Genomic DNA, 15,997 nt, shown 5'->3' on the forward strand with positions numbered 1-15,997 from the left:
TGCATCATTGACGAGGAATCTTCCTTTGGAGGGAAGGGGATATAATTATGATAAGAATCTTTTTGACAGTTGTCAGTGATATCTCTGACTCTTTTCAATCCTTTCCTCCCTAATGAAAAGAGTCCTACCTTGATAATAATTGTAACGTGGGTCACGAGACACTGTGTTGCAATGGATTTAAATTTTAATTACAAATCTGCAATTGATCAATAATAGCTATAATCAATTCCACTCAATATTTCACTCGGAAGTAGACCAGCAAGTAGATTAATAAAAAAAAAATCGCAATGAAATATAAGAATACACGACTCATGCTTGAATTAGGAGCTATACAACTGACCTGCGATCGATAGCAGGTTTCTTGCAGCACCCCTTACGGTGGCAGTAAAATATCAAATATAAAAAGACATAATTCATAATAAAAAACATTTAAAGTCAATAAATAATATCTTTTTCGTTTAAGCCCTGTTGGGTCTATTCGAGACAAGATTTTGAACCTATTACTTTATTCTATGTGCTTATCTGGATCTGCTCAAAGTCATTATCATAAAAAGATACCAAGAATCATAAGCAATCTCCCGAGATCGTTATCTCTGTAATGGCGTCTTCTAAGAAATAATGTAGCTCATTTCATTGCAGACCTTTTGAATGTTATTGAGTTGACTCTGTGTACCATAATTCCCCTTTCTTCAGATAGTTTGTCTCGAGCAGTGTATCCGTTGTTCATGTACAATCCGTGCAGTTGTATACGCATTGAAGTTATCATTATAACGGCATTATTGTATCCATAAATTGCCAAATTATGCTCTGAATTAAGGTACATCCTCTCTAAAAACTATCAAGAGTTCATTTTCGACAATGCCATTGGCGTAGGTCAAGAAATGTTCGATTAAATTTATATTTGTTAAGGACCCTTATACTTTGAACCATTAGACCAGTATGATGAACCAATTACGATTCTTGTTAGTTTTTCGTTTCATGTTTTTTTCAAGGATGTTTTATTATATTCTCTCAAATCAAAATACAAATTCACATTCCATAAGCAAGTTGTACAAATTATTTGAAACATGATTATAAATTATACAATATATCCATAACCCATATAATTATACAAATTATACATCAAACTTTAAAGATACTGGAAATTACGGTAATACTGATGCGTTTCATCAATTACAAAATGAAATATTAACAAGATGTATAAATGACAAGAGAAAAAATGATAAAAGGTGATTTTTAACCATGGACATTGATCATGAATCCTCGATATAAGCAGTATTTTGAGATGCATTCAATAATTTAAGATGCATTCAATATTTTGAGATGCATTCAATATTATGTTGAGATACATTCAATATTTTGAAATGCTTTCAAAAGTCCGTAAACGTACTCCTTCATCATCCTCCAGTTTAGTTAAATCAATTGCTTTAGATATATATTCTATGAATGAACACTAGCCTTAATTGCTCCCGAAATCATCAATGTTCGACAGCATTATATGAATTGATAAACTTATTTTTTTATTAACAATATTAACTTAACATGACTATGATACCACTTAGAAAAGACAGAAACATAACCATAAAGATTATCACAACTATTGGAGGCATTATGGTGTAGTGGTTCTTACTTCCTCCCTCAATCAGATGGTCATGGATTCGAATCCTACTTTATGCTGCATTCATATATAGGAATATATTCCATGAAACGCAGGAGCGCGTAACAGCCGATCTGCTAAAAGCAGACTTTTTAAAAGCGTTATCTATTACTCTTGTTATTGTGTTGTGTAATGTCCTCAATATACGAGTAGTTACCTTTAATTTTGTAATTGATGTTTGGCTCATATTTTAGAAATTTAATAATGATGCAAAGAGAGTAGCGCCTTTGTTTTCAATTTCCTTCCGTCATTCTTGATCTATAAGTAGAACCAGTATGATACGTGCATGTGAATAAACTCTATGCCTTCTGTCATGGGAAATTATGATGTTTCATATCGGGTAAATTAGTTGATGGGAGATTAAGCAGAAAAGTCAATCAGGGAACAAAGCGATTTAAAAATCACCGTAATTTTGGTAGGAAGGGCCCTGCTTGAACGCCTGTGGGCGACACTCGCTTGAGATGACGTGTAAACATTATCGAGGGAATTATTTTTTCATATTTTGAGGATTCGGGCTATGATGAACTTTATACCATTACGCATCCCATGTGATGTGAGGGTGGAACGCAATGGTTCCGCTCTGACAAAAAAATAATCTCAAGAGGCATCTTAATATTTAGTAATTACGCTTATTATTTCCATGAGATAGACCTTTTTATTGACTTCAACTTCAGAGAAGAGTCTTTGATAGCAGGAGAACTTACGATTCCGTTTCCCGTTGATACATGGACACCAAAAACACTTGTAATCAAAATAATTGAATAAGTTATAACTTTCATTTCATTTCCTGATCAAACGAATTATCATAAATGAGTTACTTGCAGCTATCTGTTATTTTTTTTGTTCATAAATAGGATCAATGATTGTTGAATAAGTGATTATTTACCCAGTACTGATTCGATAGCTCAGCTGGGATATATTCACTCTGTTATACACCAACCGTCTCCCCGGTGACGCAATTCTCTTTTGACCAATCCGCTCAATGAAAGACGTGCGAGGGTGATGAAAATAATAAGCAAACCAGAGCAGCGAAAACAATTGATTTCCCATTGGATTCATATCTTAGGCTTCAGTGAATATGCCTACAGGCGATAACGATGAGCAAGCCCGAGGGGAAACTTAAGACTCTGCTCATCGGTTTGGCTCGCAATATTCTGCCAGAGAATGTGGCGTACGTGTATAACACCACTAAAATAATTAGTATCAGTTTGGTATAAAATAACAAGAGTAAATATTTGAGGTAGGCGTATTTCTGATAACAGATTCATCCATTTCATGTTTTAAAAAATTCCTTCGAATTGAATGAATGGAAAAATATTTGTTGGTTAATATATGCTATCTTCTGTGAGATATCGATAGAAGAATATGGAATGTATTTTCCTCCAAAAATAATTAGAACAGGATCAAAGATGTAATCATTAACATGATTACTGGATGGATGTATCTTTGCGATATATATATCTTTAATAACTCACGATGGCTACGTCAGTTTGGCGAAAATATGTTGAAATATCATGACATCCTAACTGGCAAAAAAAATGAAGATTAGAAATTGCTGAGTTAATTACCTGTCTGGATAAATCAAAACAGTCCAGATATTTTATAAAAAATAGATTTTAAACGGATTCGACAGAATATCTTTTGAATTCAAGTCATTAAGGATTAAGTCTTATGAATCTTAGATACATAATTCCATCATAATTAGACATCTCCCTGAGAAAAGGCCCATACAATAAAATCATCTTTCAAATAATTATAGAATGCTAAACTTTGAAAAGCAAGCCATAAACATACATTTGATTTTCTCTCACATAAATATGTTGTCCCATTGGGGTATGTATAGGTACGATAAAGTGATACAATGAAGACTTTTTTAAATCTCATCTCTGTCATTATAAAATTAATGTCACGTCAATTTCACATTCCAGTAATTAATGTGATTGGTATACTCATCAATCTCGTCATGTGTGCAAGATTTTCATCGGGTTTATAAACACTATCTATTTTGCAACAGAGATTAAGTCTAACCCATGCTGTCTCTTCAATGTGAGCGATATAAATAGAAAATAACATTTCAGTGAGAAACGTGAGAAACTCACGAACCCATCCCCTCAGAAACAGTATCGAAATATACATGGACATAATATAAAGAGAATCAAGTATTGATTTCATATGAGCCAAAAAAAATTCGAAATGACACAATTTATCAAAAAATAACACAAGAAAACACTTAAGTTAAGTTTATAGTATCTGTCGATTAAGGAGTCAGTTTCACATTTCCCCCTCCAAATTGCGACTAGAGATGTTTTTACATAGTAACAAACATATAATCAAATCACATTCTTTTTTAATGGGATACACCGTAAAAGCATCAACATTTTGATCAAGCTTTAAAATGCTCTTTGAATATTTTTAACAGAATTCATAAACAATTCTAATTAGAATTTATCATAAATCGCCTGTGAGTGATATTGAAAATTTTCGTTTTATGTCTATGTAAACTTAAACATGTTTATACTAATTATCTCACGCTGAATATGAATGTGCAACTGAAATCAAAACACACATCTCAACGAATCTCAAAATATGTTATGTGTCCAAGTCTTAATTGAGTGTTACAAATGTTTATGAAATCCTTCTAAAAGTACAGAGTGGGTAATTTCAATATGATTACAATATTAGTAGTATACATAAACATATCTAAAACTGTTCCAGAATAATTTTAGGCCTATCTAAAAAGTACATAACATGTACATAATGTTTGTACTGTGCAATCTTAGGTGGGTCCGATGTCTTGATTTTTTACCCTTTCAAGCTCGCTTGAGAAAGCAATAAGGAAGCCATCAAACTCATTAATTTTTCTTGAATGTTTTACAAGTAATATCTATATAAATCAACTGAACCTTTCATCCAGCCTGAAAAGCATATTCTTTTAAATGGTAAGAAAACATATTCTCCACCACCATCAATTTACCATTTTAATGGATATAATACCAGTGATATTTTATTTATTGAGTTTAGTGACACAAGTTATGAGCGACAAATTTCTCTTGGGATGGTGAAGATTTTATCAAGGAATTGATTGAATCTTACCTTATTGGTCCATTGCAATGGACCTGGGTGGTGTTTCATAAAGCTGTTCTTAAAGTTACGCACAACTTTACGAACGACTGGAATATGTTCTTATCCATAAGTCAGCTACACAGGGATATATCATATAGCACAAGAAAGGGTCACCAGTCATGCGTAAAGTCATTCGTAACTTCCGAACAGCTTTATGAAACGGGCCCCTGGTTCTTTTGTATTTATGTCAATTATATGAATCCAAAAAAAAAAATCTATACTTTTTCTCGATCAGGAATTCAGTGAAAATGCAACTTGACCTAAAAAAAAAAATACAGTTTTAGTCAGGGGCGGCGATCCTGGGGAGGGCGGCGGGGGTACATTGCCCCCCCCCACTTTTTGAAGCACTGAAAAAGTGCCCTTTTTTACGCAAGAAAAATGCCCCCTCACGAACGTGTACTGTACCCCTTTCAGCTGAGGAGGACCCGTTTTTTGGTGTTACCAAGTGCCCTTTCTCGCATAAGTGCGATTTTTAAAGCCAAAATGTCCCCTCTCGAATGTGCTGTGTGCTCCTTTCACCTAAAAAGGCCCCGATTTATGTGTTAGAATGAACCCCTTGCCTTCTTGTAAGTGCCCTTTCTCGAAGCAGTGCCCCTCACGAACGTGTTCTGTGCCCCTTGAGAAGGACCCGTTTTATGTGTCAGCAAGTGCCCCCTGCCTTCTTGTAAGTGCCCTATCTCGTATCAGTCCTCCTTTTTTACCCAAGAAAAGTGCCCCTTACGAACGTGTTCTGTGCCCCTTTCACCTGAGAAGGACCCATTTTACGTGTTAACGAGTGCCCCTTTGAAACAAGAAAACAATATTCCCATTTTTATATGTTACTACAAAACTTGTAAGGATGATCCTACATGCCTTAAGCTTCATGAGTCATGTGAGTGGGGTAGGTAAGCAGAGGCGTACAGATGGGGGCTCTTGCCCCTCCCCAATATTAAACGAGCAATAAAAAAAAAAGAAAAGGAAACAGAGAAGGGTGAAATATGATATCATTTTTTAAATTTTAAAGTTGTCAAAATCTATCACAAAATTGGATTTTCGTTATAAAAATGTCAAAATTTTTGCTCGCTCGCGAATCTTCTAAATTTATGTGATACGACATATCTAGCCCCATCAAAACGTTTTGCCCCATTACGCCACTGTAGATAAGTAATTTTTCTTTGTTTTAAGATGTAATATTGTATTACGCCACTGTAGATAAGTAATTTTTCTTTGTTTTAAGATAGTGCCCTTTTCAAAAGAAAAGGTGCCCTTTTTCCTGCCCCCCCCCCCCACTTTCAACTTCGCTCCGCCGCCCCTGGCTTTAGTATTCAATGAATACGATTATGAATGTAGGCGAATTTAACAGAATGCTATCTAAAAAATAGAATTAGTTAATTTAACTATCTACCTCTGGTGAATACTTAACCCATGCCAGTGTCGGACAGTCAAAGTTTCAAATATCTGTGCTCAGTTACTAATATACTTCATTGCTCCGCCCTGCCCACCAAAACGTTATAAATCTACGCACGCCAGACACATCCACTTTTCTCCAAGGGGTACGATCCATAAAAATCATAGCATCACTCCCCGCGGATGACTGACACAATTAATGGAGAGAGAGAGAGAGACAGAGACAGAGGAAGGAAGAGAGATAGAGAAAGAGAGGTGGGCAATGAGGGAAGGGGTGGATATAATCTTGTCATATTGATACGTCAAAGGGGTGAGATGAAATACCGATATCTATTCTAGTCCAAGTTGAAGTATACTCGTCTACGACTTATTTCTCATTCGTCAAAAGAATCGAAAGGTTCATCATTCGTATCCATTCTCCATCTCACTATTATCTACAGACTCATCTCTGTCATCAGTTGGTTTCCTACTTATTGGCTGATCAGTTGGATAATCGCATATCCCCATCGCTTCGCAACAAACATTACCTGTCTTTTTATTATTTTCTGCATCATCAATTCTGGCTTTTATCTGCGATCCTGGAATCTCCGGAGAAGATTTCTTCCACTAAGAGGTTAGTTGCAGGGTTCTTTATAGTTATTATTCAAACTTAATTTGGTTTTTCTTCTCTATTTAATTGAAACAGCTGACTTTATTCCTCATTTTATTTATTCAACTATTGAAATGAAAATAACATAAAATTGATATGTAATGATAAACTACTTTTAAATAATAATCATTTTACATTATCAGTATTCCATTGGTAATGATTCCTAAAGTTTTTGAGGATTTTTTTTAATGATACGTGGACGATTAAAGGTTAGAAGAAATATTGTTATCATGTCTACATAATCATGATAATTCAAAGATTTCGTTACTTTACAAGGTTTATATACATTTATATATTTTGTCCGTATAATGAAATAAAATTGCATTCGTTTGAACTTAAAATTAACCAAGATGTAATCTGTTGTAGGTTCCATATGGTAACACCATATTTCGAGATTGAAAAAGATTGTATATGCAATTACTGAGCGTAGATATCATCTTTTGATACCAGAGTATAATACCACCACCACATAACAACGAAAACTGCCATGCACCAATAACACTTTCAACAACAGCCATCGCTACTTCCAGGAAAACCACAATCTTCACCACCAACAGTACCATCTCATCAACCACCACAATCATCCTCATCAACATCACCATCACCACCTCCACCACCTCAAAATTCATAATTTTTGTCCGTTCTCCGTTCATTTTTGCATGACAGTTTTTTTATTTTCAAGTAGAACTAGAACATCTCTTTCTATTTGACCTTCTTAATTTCAACACTGAAGATCTCTAAAGATTCATATGCATTGAACATTTCAATTGATATCTTCAGAAGAAGTGTTATGATTTATCCAATGAGGTAATTTGTGATTGATAAATCTGCATCAATATATCTGCATCAATATAAGTGTCGATGGAATATAAGACCAACTAAGATAAGTAACAATTAAATTTCTTAAAACAGCATTACAGCAACGAATTTTTATATAAAATTAGGATTAAGGTTTATCATTTTCGTTATAAACACGAATCATCAGTGTAACAGTTTATACACCAACAACCATTTCCAGGAAGGATTCTAACCACTCTTGATAACCAATTATTGATCGCCTCGTATAGTGGGTTATGAGCGTCAGTTAAAACGAAATGGGAGTGTTTTAAAAATTTAAGTTTCATACCACTGATATAATTTTTTCTATAAGTTTGTGAATTATAACATTTCGAATGAAATAATAAAACCAAATGACCTGGATTGAAACCCTTGAATAAATTAAAGGTTCCTACACAATTGGAGGGCGAATCGTTTGCATGGGTGAAGATTTAAAAAAAATTAATATTCGGACTTTAGCTTCGTTTTGGTTTCAAATTTCCACGTTTTATCACAATTTCTTTCAAATGTGTACATTACTAGTGAACGCGGGGGGAAGTGAAAGAAAATTTGACTTCCTACTATGCCTTTATTGTTACTTCATGACATTTCAGACAAAGTATTTCAAAAGCATTTTAGATGATATAAATTTAGAACGTCAATTGTTTATTAATTTGCGACAAGTCGTTGGTAAATCAATACGTCGATCTGACCGGTTATTCATATCATGACCTATACATAAGAGAAGCCAATATGATACCAGTGGTGATTTCTTGAGTGCTAAATTTTCTTTGACTAAATTATTTTCCTCTTGGACCGTGTGACAACTGATACAATATCACGCTCCAAGGTATTACAATCCTACGCAGTTTAATTTTGTCCATCATGGGGAGAGTGTTGATTTTCCTCACTCACATGTTGTTTTGTTTGTTTTAGAAAGGGAATGATGTTTAGATTTTAAATATTCTAGAAATGACTAAAAGTTTTTTTTACTTGAAAACAGAAGTTCAGGCCAATATAGCTCGCAGGTGATATATATATTAGACATTTTGCCAATCATCAAAAATTAGGCGGAAACCCTTTTCTCGTTTTATGGTGGACGTGTGTGGGTTATTATTGAGGTGGAATGTGTGTGTGGGTGCGCGCGCGATGGTACGAGGTTGTGTGTTGAGTCTAGTGTGCTTAACTGTACAACTAAGTGTATCTTTTACTTTTCCTTTTCGCAAATTTCACAGCGGTACTTTATCACATCCGCCCTCTGTATAAGTCTTCAACTAACTTGCCAAAATGATTTCCCCTTTCTTATTTTTCTATTAAAAAAAAACACGTACTTAAGTATTAAGTTTTAAGCACTGATTTTGAATCTTTCAAAATGTTATTTTGTTTAATTGACATCCATTATGATTATCATATTATCTTAACTATTTTTAACATTTAATTCATTTTACAATTACCTGATCGCCATACGATTTGTTATATAAGATTATTAAATTAGGAAAAGCGAACATGATAATATGAATGCATAATATAATGAAGCTTAGTGGCTCACCACTTTTTTCTGACATCAATCAATTTATGCAGAACAAATTTTCGATCGTGACATAATGTAGATTACCTTCCCATTTATTCATTATTTCTACCCCCTGACAAAATTAAATTGTAAACTCTTTTCTATAAACCACATGTGAATCGAGTTGAGAGAGAGAGAGAGAGAGGGAGAGAGTCTGTGGATGAGGGGGTGATATAATACTCATAAAGCGTAAGGCGTAACGCTTGGGTGACATTACACACGATATAAAGCAGCGTGACTTCTTTTCTCGCAGCAGGTACAAAATCAACCTTTCAAAACAAAAAGCGTCAAGCATAATGATTGCATAAATTTATAATTACACGTATTTGAAAATGGCGATGACGGTGATGTTACTAAAAATAGAAGTTTGCTACTCCATCCCTAAGAAGGAATGTATGATAATTACTAAAGTGATGATGCTTATTTAAATCACTTATTTTTCCTCATGTTGAAATCATATTCTCACATATATTTGAATCAATTAGAGTGGTGTTTGTACATTTGAACACGTTTCCTATTTCAATGATGCAGTCAGTTATAATGAAATAGTACGATCAGATAATCACATAATGATAAGTATTTTCTCATGAATAAAGAGAGTTTTAGGCTATTTATGATAGCTATGGATGTGTAATTACCATCATGTATCTCCGATAGTGTTTTATGTTTGAATTTACGATTTCTTTTTTTCATAAAAAAGTAGTAGAACCAACAATAGTCGTGTCGTCGATTTTCAAACATTTCATTGCAAATTAGCCGGCCGGATAATTTGGTCATGGTAGTTTGATAAGGCCCCTCTTACCTGGTCACAGACATTTTATAATGTCTTTATCTTTCCACTCCCCCCCACACACACGCGCACCCGCATGCTCACTCACGCACACTCTTCACCCCGCACATTTCAGCTCCATCTTCTTAATTATCACGCCACCTATCGTGTGAAAACAGAATTAAGCGTATACACCGCCGCATAAGTTTATTTTAGAGCATAATTATCATAACCAGCCTTGACATTAAATGGAGTGTGATAATAAGCATAGCTTTTAGGATGATGATTAAGTCATCATTAAGCTTTCTCATGGTTCATTTATCCAAGTAATTATTCAGCCATAAAAATAAGTAGATCTCATTTTTCAATGGGGTTTAGATTGCCATTTCAGGTTGCAGGATCCAATATTAATATCCAAAACAGTAATATACAAACTTGTATTGACTCACATCACAGCTGACTAGGAGATCTTTAAACAGGTTTATGTCTTAATTTTCCGTTATGCTAAAAATTTGTGATTTAAAAAATATTGCATTTTCCGCAATGTTCCAGATAGAGATTATGATAACGGATCTATTTAAACTTGAACTGTCCTGTGACACTCTATGGTTATGATTTGGCACAGGGCCACGCCACAAAGTTTCGCGGGGGGGGGGGGGGGCAAGAGCAATGGTGACTTCATTTTTCTGAATGAAAACTAAGGATACTATGTATGTATATTATAATTATTATCCAACACTATATTTTCAATTCGCTGCTTTGTTCCTTTTTTAATTTCCACTTATACCATTCTCTCTTCATTAGTGATATCACTTCAAAATGTGGTGCCATCCTTGTAGGCCTGAAATAAGACGACATGAAATATTGCATTACCACAAAGCAAATCGTTTGAAAGAAATTATAGGATTTTTAGAATTTCATTTCCTGCTTGACATTGTCATGTATATTTAGAAGGTATGAAAGTTGCATAATGGCAATTGTTTCAGAGAAACAGACAACTGAAGATATATGTTTGTTCTTCTTTTTTTTCATGCAGGTTTTGCCGTGGGTGGTTCCCGATGGAGAGTAAACTGTATCCGTCTTCATGCCCTTTATACCTTATGATTATCGTCGTCGTCATCTCGATCGGTCCACACTGCGTCATCGCCGACTTCCAATGCATCCGATCACAGTGTTTTAATGGTGCACCTACCTTCGAAAATGCCTTACGACTCAAGATGGACACGGTTGAATCTGCGCTTCGTCAGTGCTTCCCATCGTTTAGCTTCACGCCAGGCGTGAGCGACGCTCAAATCGCCGACGCCATTGGTCACCTCAGGAAATGCAACCGGCATGCAGCGACCAACCTGTCTAGATTGGTACAGTCATATCACACAGACTTAGTCTCTGGCTGGCAGAGTTGCTGCAACACCCAATTTTTAGGCAGAAGACGGCGACGACGAAGCCAGGTTGTTGACGGCGACGCTGAAATTATTTTGCAGGAGGGTCGTGAAAAGAGGAGAGCGAGCCTCTTCAGACGGCTTGCAGACCTGGTGGCGAGTCAGTCACGAAGATTGCTTGATGATTGAACAATATAAAGATGGACTAGAACGATTAAACCTTGTCGTATTGTGATTGTGAATATTTTTTTTTTGAAAGGAGAGGCCATACCACACTGCAAAAACTCCGGTGTTGATTTAACACCAGCCCGGAATCTATATATTATGTCCACACCAGAGAAGTATTGAAACAACACCAGTTTGGAATCAAACCGATGCTGTTTTAATACTAATTGGTGTTGTATAAACACCTTTCTGGTGTTAGACCAAAACGAAACTGGTGTTGTTTAATACTTCTCTGGTGTGGACATATAGATTCCGGTCTGGTGTTAAATCAACACCGGAGTTTTTGCAGTGCATAGATACACTATACATTTTGTGTTGAACTGTGATTGTTTACAAATTAAATTTTCAGGTTTTTGTCGATATTTTTCCGTCTTTGGTTTCAACATAAAACCTTGATGCTAATGTCAATGAAACCTAGTTCTACATGCTTTTCCTTGTGTCGATCAGGCAGGCCGCCATTTTGGTCACAAAAAAGCCACGAGATCCATCACTGAGCATCTTTGTATATTTTGTTTCCTTGATAGTTAGACTTGCCATTGAAGTTTAATGCACAACAGGCAAAGTTTTCTGCTCAGCGTAGCTTAATAATGATATGTCTAACTAAAAACAAGACCATGCATCATTATTGTGATTTTGATTACTGATGCTTGGTTCACAGAAGGGATTTTACGTAGTATTCAAGCCTCTCCCCTTCCCTATAAAAAGGGAAATGATGATCATGTGCAATTCAGACTTGATAACGAGTCAAAACTGTTTCAAAGTATAAATTCAGCGAAAACACTTCAGGATAGAAAATGACAAATTCCCCTCTATTTCTCCACCCTGACACTACGCTGCTCTTGCTCATCAAATGATACTCAAGATGGTTTTCCATACCAATCACCAAATCTCCTTGTTTTTTTTCTTCTCCATTTTAATGACTACTGAATTATGATATGTGATATATATATATATATATATATATATATATATATATTAATATATATATATATATATATATATATATATATATATATAGCAATGAACAATGATATTCCTAATGGATGGATGTCAAAATATTCAAATACATCTTTGCTTCATACGAGAATAGGTGAAATCTCCATTTTATATCACATACTAATGGGAAATCGGTCACAAATTGCCACCAATAAAACCAGACATGACAGAGGTGTGACAGAAACGATTTGCAAAGAAACCAAACTCAAATAAGAATCTGCACCCCTTCTTATCAATGTCGCCGTCATCCCAACGAAACCCACTCCACACCAACTAATGTTATACAAATGAATATAATGTACTAGTTTTTAAATTAGTAATTAGTAATTCCGTTCAATTATGCGCAGAAGATATGGCTAATTTCAAAACTTATTTTATCTCATCCATTCAGGCCTACACCTAGTGTTATGAAGATTGATTATCTGTTGTGTCAAATTCCAAATAGTTTTACTATTAAATGCTGTGCAGTCACATCGACGAAACCGACTCAAGATTGACCAATGGAATCACGTTATTTCCATTGACGTCATCTTGGTATCCGTTTCGTTGGTGCGACTATAGCATAAGTTAGAACACATCGTGTTGACATTTTGGTAGTTAGGTCTACATCTTATAGACATCATCACTGATTATAGCCTTTGATAATAAACTGTGTCAACTTATTATTAAAATAACCTTTGAATCATTCAACTATCGATGCTTTAAATATATTAGATTGAACCCAACCTCCATAACGCGACATTTATAATATTAAGTTTTCTTGTGCATGCATGGCGTCTCATAGACTACTGACACTTTGTCTTTGCCAGCTGTCTTCGGATATCGATTTCTTACTCTAAATAAGTCTCATTCAAAATGAAGAATCCATTCATATTGTTCTACATTATGATTATATTAGCACCCTATTTCGTAGAATATTTAGACGCTTTTATGCCCCAAGTTGTCTTGGAAAGCGTGAGAGAACATAACAATGTCGCATGTACGTAATGGGATATGTTATAAATCAAGGCGTGTTAGGCATCAAAAGCAGACGATTTGTGTCAAGCAAACTGACAATCACAACAAAATGTTGATTCGGCTATCTTGTCTTGCTTCAATTACGGCGGAAAAATGGATTCGTTTTCACCAGATTTAAATCGGGGAGGAACAAAATTGATGAATTTTCATGTGCATGCATGCTCATGATATTTTCAGTTTAGACATGATATTCTGACATTTGAATAATTATGTCTGTTTCTGATGTCCCGCCACGCCCACTCCCAATCAGCTCCCCTGCTCATTTGTTATAGACATTGGTGTAATGTTCATTGAAATTAATTCGTTGTAGTTTCTTTAAACGGTAGTGTCGTTAATTCAATAAAAAGGATAACAATAATTAAATTTAAAAGAGTGATATATTATATACAATGTGCTATGTATATATCAGGGATATAATGTATAAAACATGAATATTAAAGTTAATATTGATATTCCTGTGTATTTTATATTGGTATCCATGTAGTTGATGCTTCTACAGAGTGCCTATCAGAATTTCGTCCTCAGTAGCAAAAAATAATGATGGTGCTCATCAGGGCTCCGTAACACAAATATTTTAAAGACGGATTGCAAATATGGAACAATACCTCTGATTGGTTCCTGGTCAGTGTTTTGAACAAAATCGCATGTCAAAATAAACCTGATTGGCTATTGCCGTTTAGCGAGCGACTGCATACATTAGAACCCTGTGTGATTCATGAAACTCTTTGTTCGTGATTTTCATTGACAAATTTAATGATATAATCGGCTGGAAATCATGTATCTGATTGACTGGGAGTAAATTAGTCAGTAGAACTCACCAAACAAACTCTTAATGAAACACTAACCTGATGTCATGGGTGGGTGTGTTTGTATGGTGTGTGTTTTCTGTACATCTTCATGAGAATCTCACCTTTCTGACTTTTCTAACAAAAAACAAATCGCTGCTGTAATTTCGAATCTTAAACTGAGTTCCCTTGAAGGATATTTAAACTTAAGAAAAATCAGAAGCATCCTTATAAAAATTCATCTTTTCCAGATCCACATTCACCAAAATGTTCATATTTCCAAAAGACCATATTCACGATACCCTTGTTCGAACGCCCCCTTTTTGAACTGTTTCACGAGTAGAATGTACCTACCACTTTTGGGTCGATCCCATTTTACTCCACTTGGACATTCGTATTTTATTCTCCATCTGTGGTCATCTCATGTGATTAATTAAGTATGCAGTCTAACTGTCCTCTATGTACAGCTTGAATGTGATAGTGCACATACAATAAGAGTGTGGTATTTTGAAAGATAGAACTAGAAGAGAGGGGGCGAGAGGAAGAGAGCGAGAGGGAGAGAGAAGGGGAGGGGGTAGGAGTGAAAGGGCGAAGTATTAGAAATAGTTAAAATTTAGAAAAGATTTAGTACCGGAGCCAACTCGCATACATGGCCGTGGCACCCCTTCTCACAGTGGCGTACTGTGGGAAACGTCATTACGGGGCACGATCAAAGATTGTTACGAAGCGCGCTTAATATTTTTTTCAGTATCCTGAAAAAGAAACATTTTAAGAAAAGTTAGGAGGAATTTTACGAAGAGCAATAGGGCCTATATACGTATCCAACTAATGAAATGAGCGAGCGCGAAGCGCAAGCTGGAAAATTTTCTTTTCAGATCTAAAAATACTTCATTCTACGTACTATTTTATGTGATCGTGTCACATATTTCACTAAATAAGCAATGCGAGCGTGAAGCGCGAGCAGATTTATATATATATATATATATATATATATATATATATATATATATATATATACCCCAAAATGGAACGTTTAAGCACTGATTGACATGAAGGGTTGCGATGAAGTTGATACATATCTAAATAATTATAATATTGCGTGCAAGCTCATTTTTGTTCAGTTTGAGACCTAAAAACAAGAAAATCATAAGCACTGTAATCATGAACAAGAGAGGTATCTCACTAATATTGCGAGCGCGAAGCGCGAGTTAGATTTTTTGTATTCAGAATTGGTAATCATAAACAAGAGAGGTATCTAACTGATCAAATATTGCGAGCGCGAAGCTCAAGCTGATTTTTCTTTAGTTTGAGACATAACAAAAGGAAAATTCTAAGCACTGTATAACCATAAGCAGGAGAGGTATCTCACAAATCAAATATTGCGAGCGCGAAGCACAAGCTGGAATTTGTATATATTCAGAATTGAAAAAAGGGCACATTTATTGACTGTGTTTAGGAATTAATGAGGTGTATTTTATATTACTAATCAAATAATTTTAGCGCAATTCTGAAAATTTACACTTTCTGGATTATTTTTAGGAATACATGAAGAGCATACGTATCTCATCATTAAACAAACGCACCAAAGCAACAATCTTGAGCACAGAGTTTATATTCAGACATAA

The 15,997-nt window shown here is 35.0% G+C and overlaps 1 protein-coding gene across 1 annotated transcript in view; it reads left to right on the forward strand.

Annotated features, from left to right (window-relative positions):
• Positions 1-14,008, forward strand: part of LOC129255834 (uncharacterized) — a 56,528-nt gene extending 42,520 nt beyond the window's left edge. The window contains exons 4-5 of the mRNA XM_064097957.1: positions 6,506-6,779; positions 11,007-14,008. Of these exons, the coding sequence (XP_063954027.1) occupies positions 6,506-6,779; positions 11,007-11,538 (806 nt within the window). The 3' untranslated portion in view covers positions 11,539-14,008. The remainder of the gene's footprint in view (positions 1-6,505; positions 6,780-11,006) is intronic.
• Positions 14,009-15,997: the final 1,989 nt, after the last annotated feature.

Source organism: Lytechinus pictus, chromosome 3 (genome assembly GCF_037042905.1).
Source record: "Lytechinus pictus isolate F3 Inbred chromosome 3, Lp3.0, whole genome shotgun sequence".
Classification (NCBI taxonomy): Eukaryota; Metazoa; Echinodermata; class Echinoidea; order Temnopleuroida; family Toxopneustidae; genus Lytechinus; species Lytechinus pictus.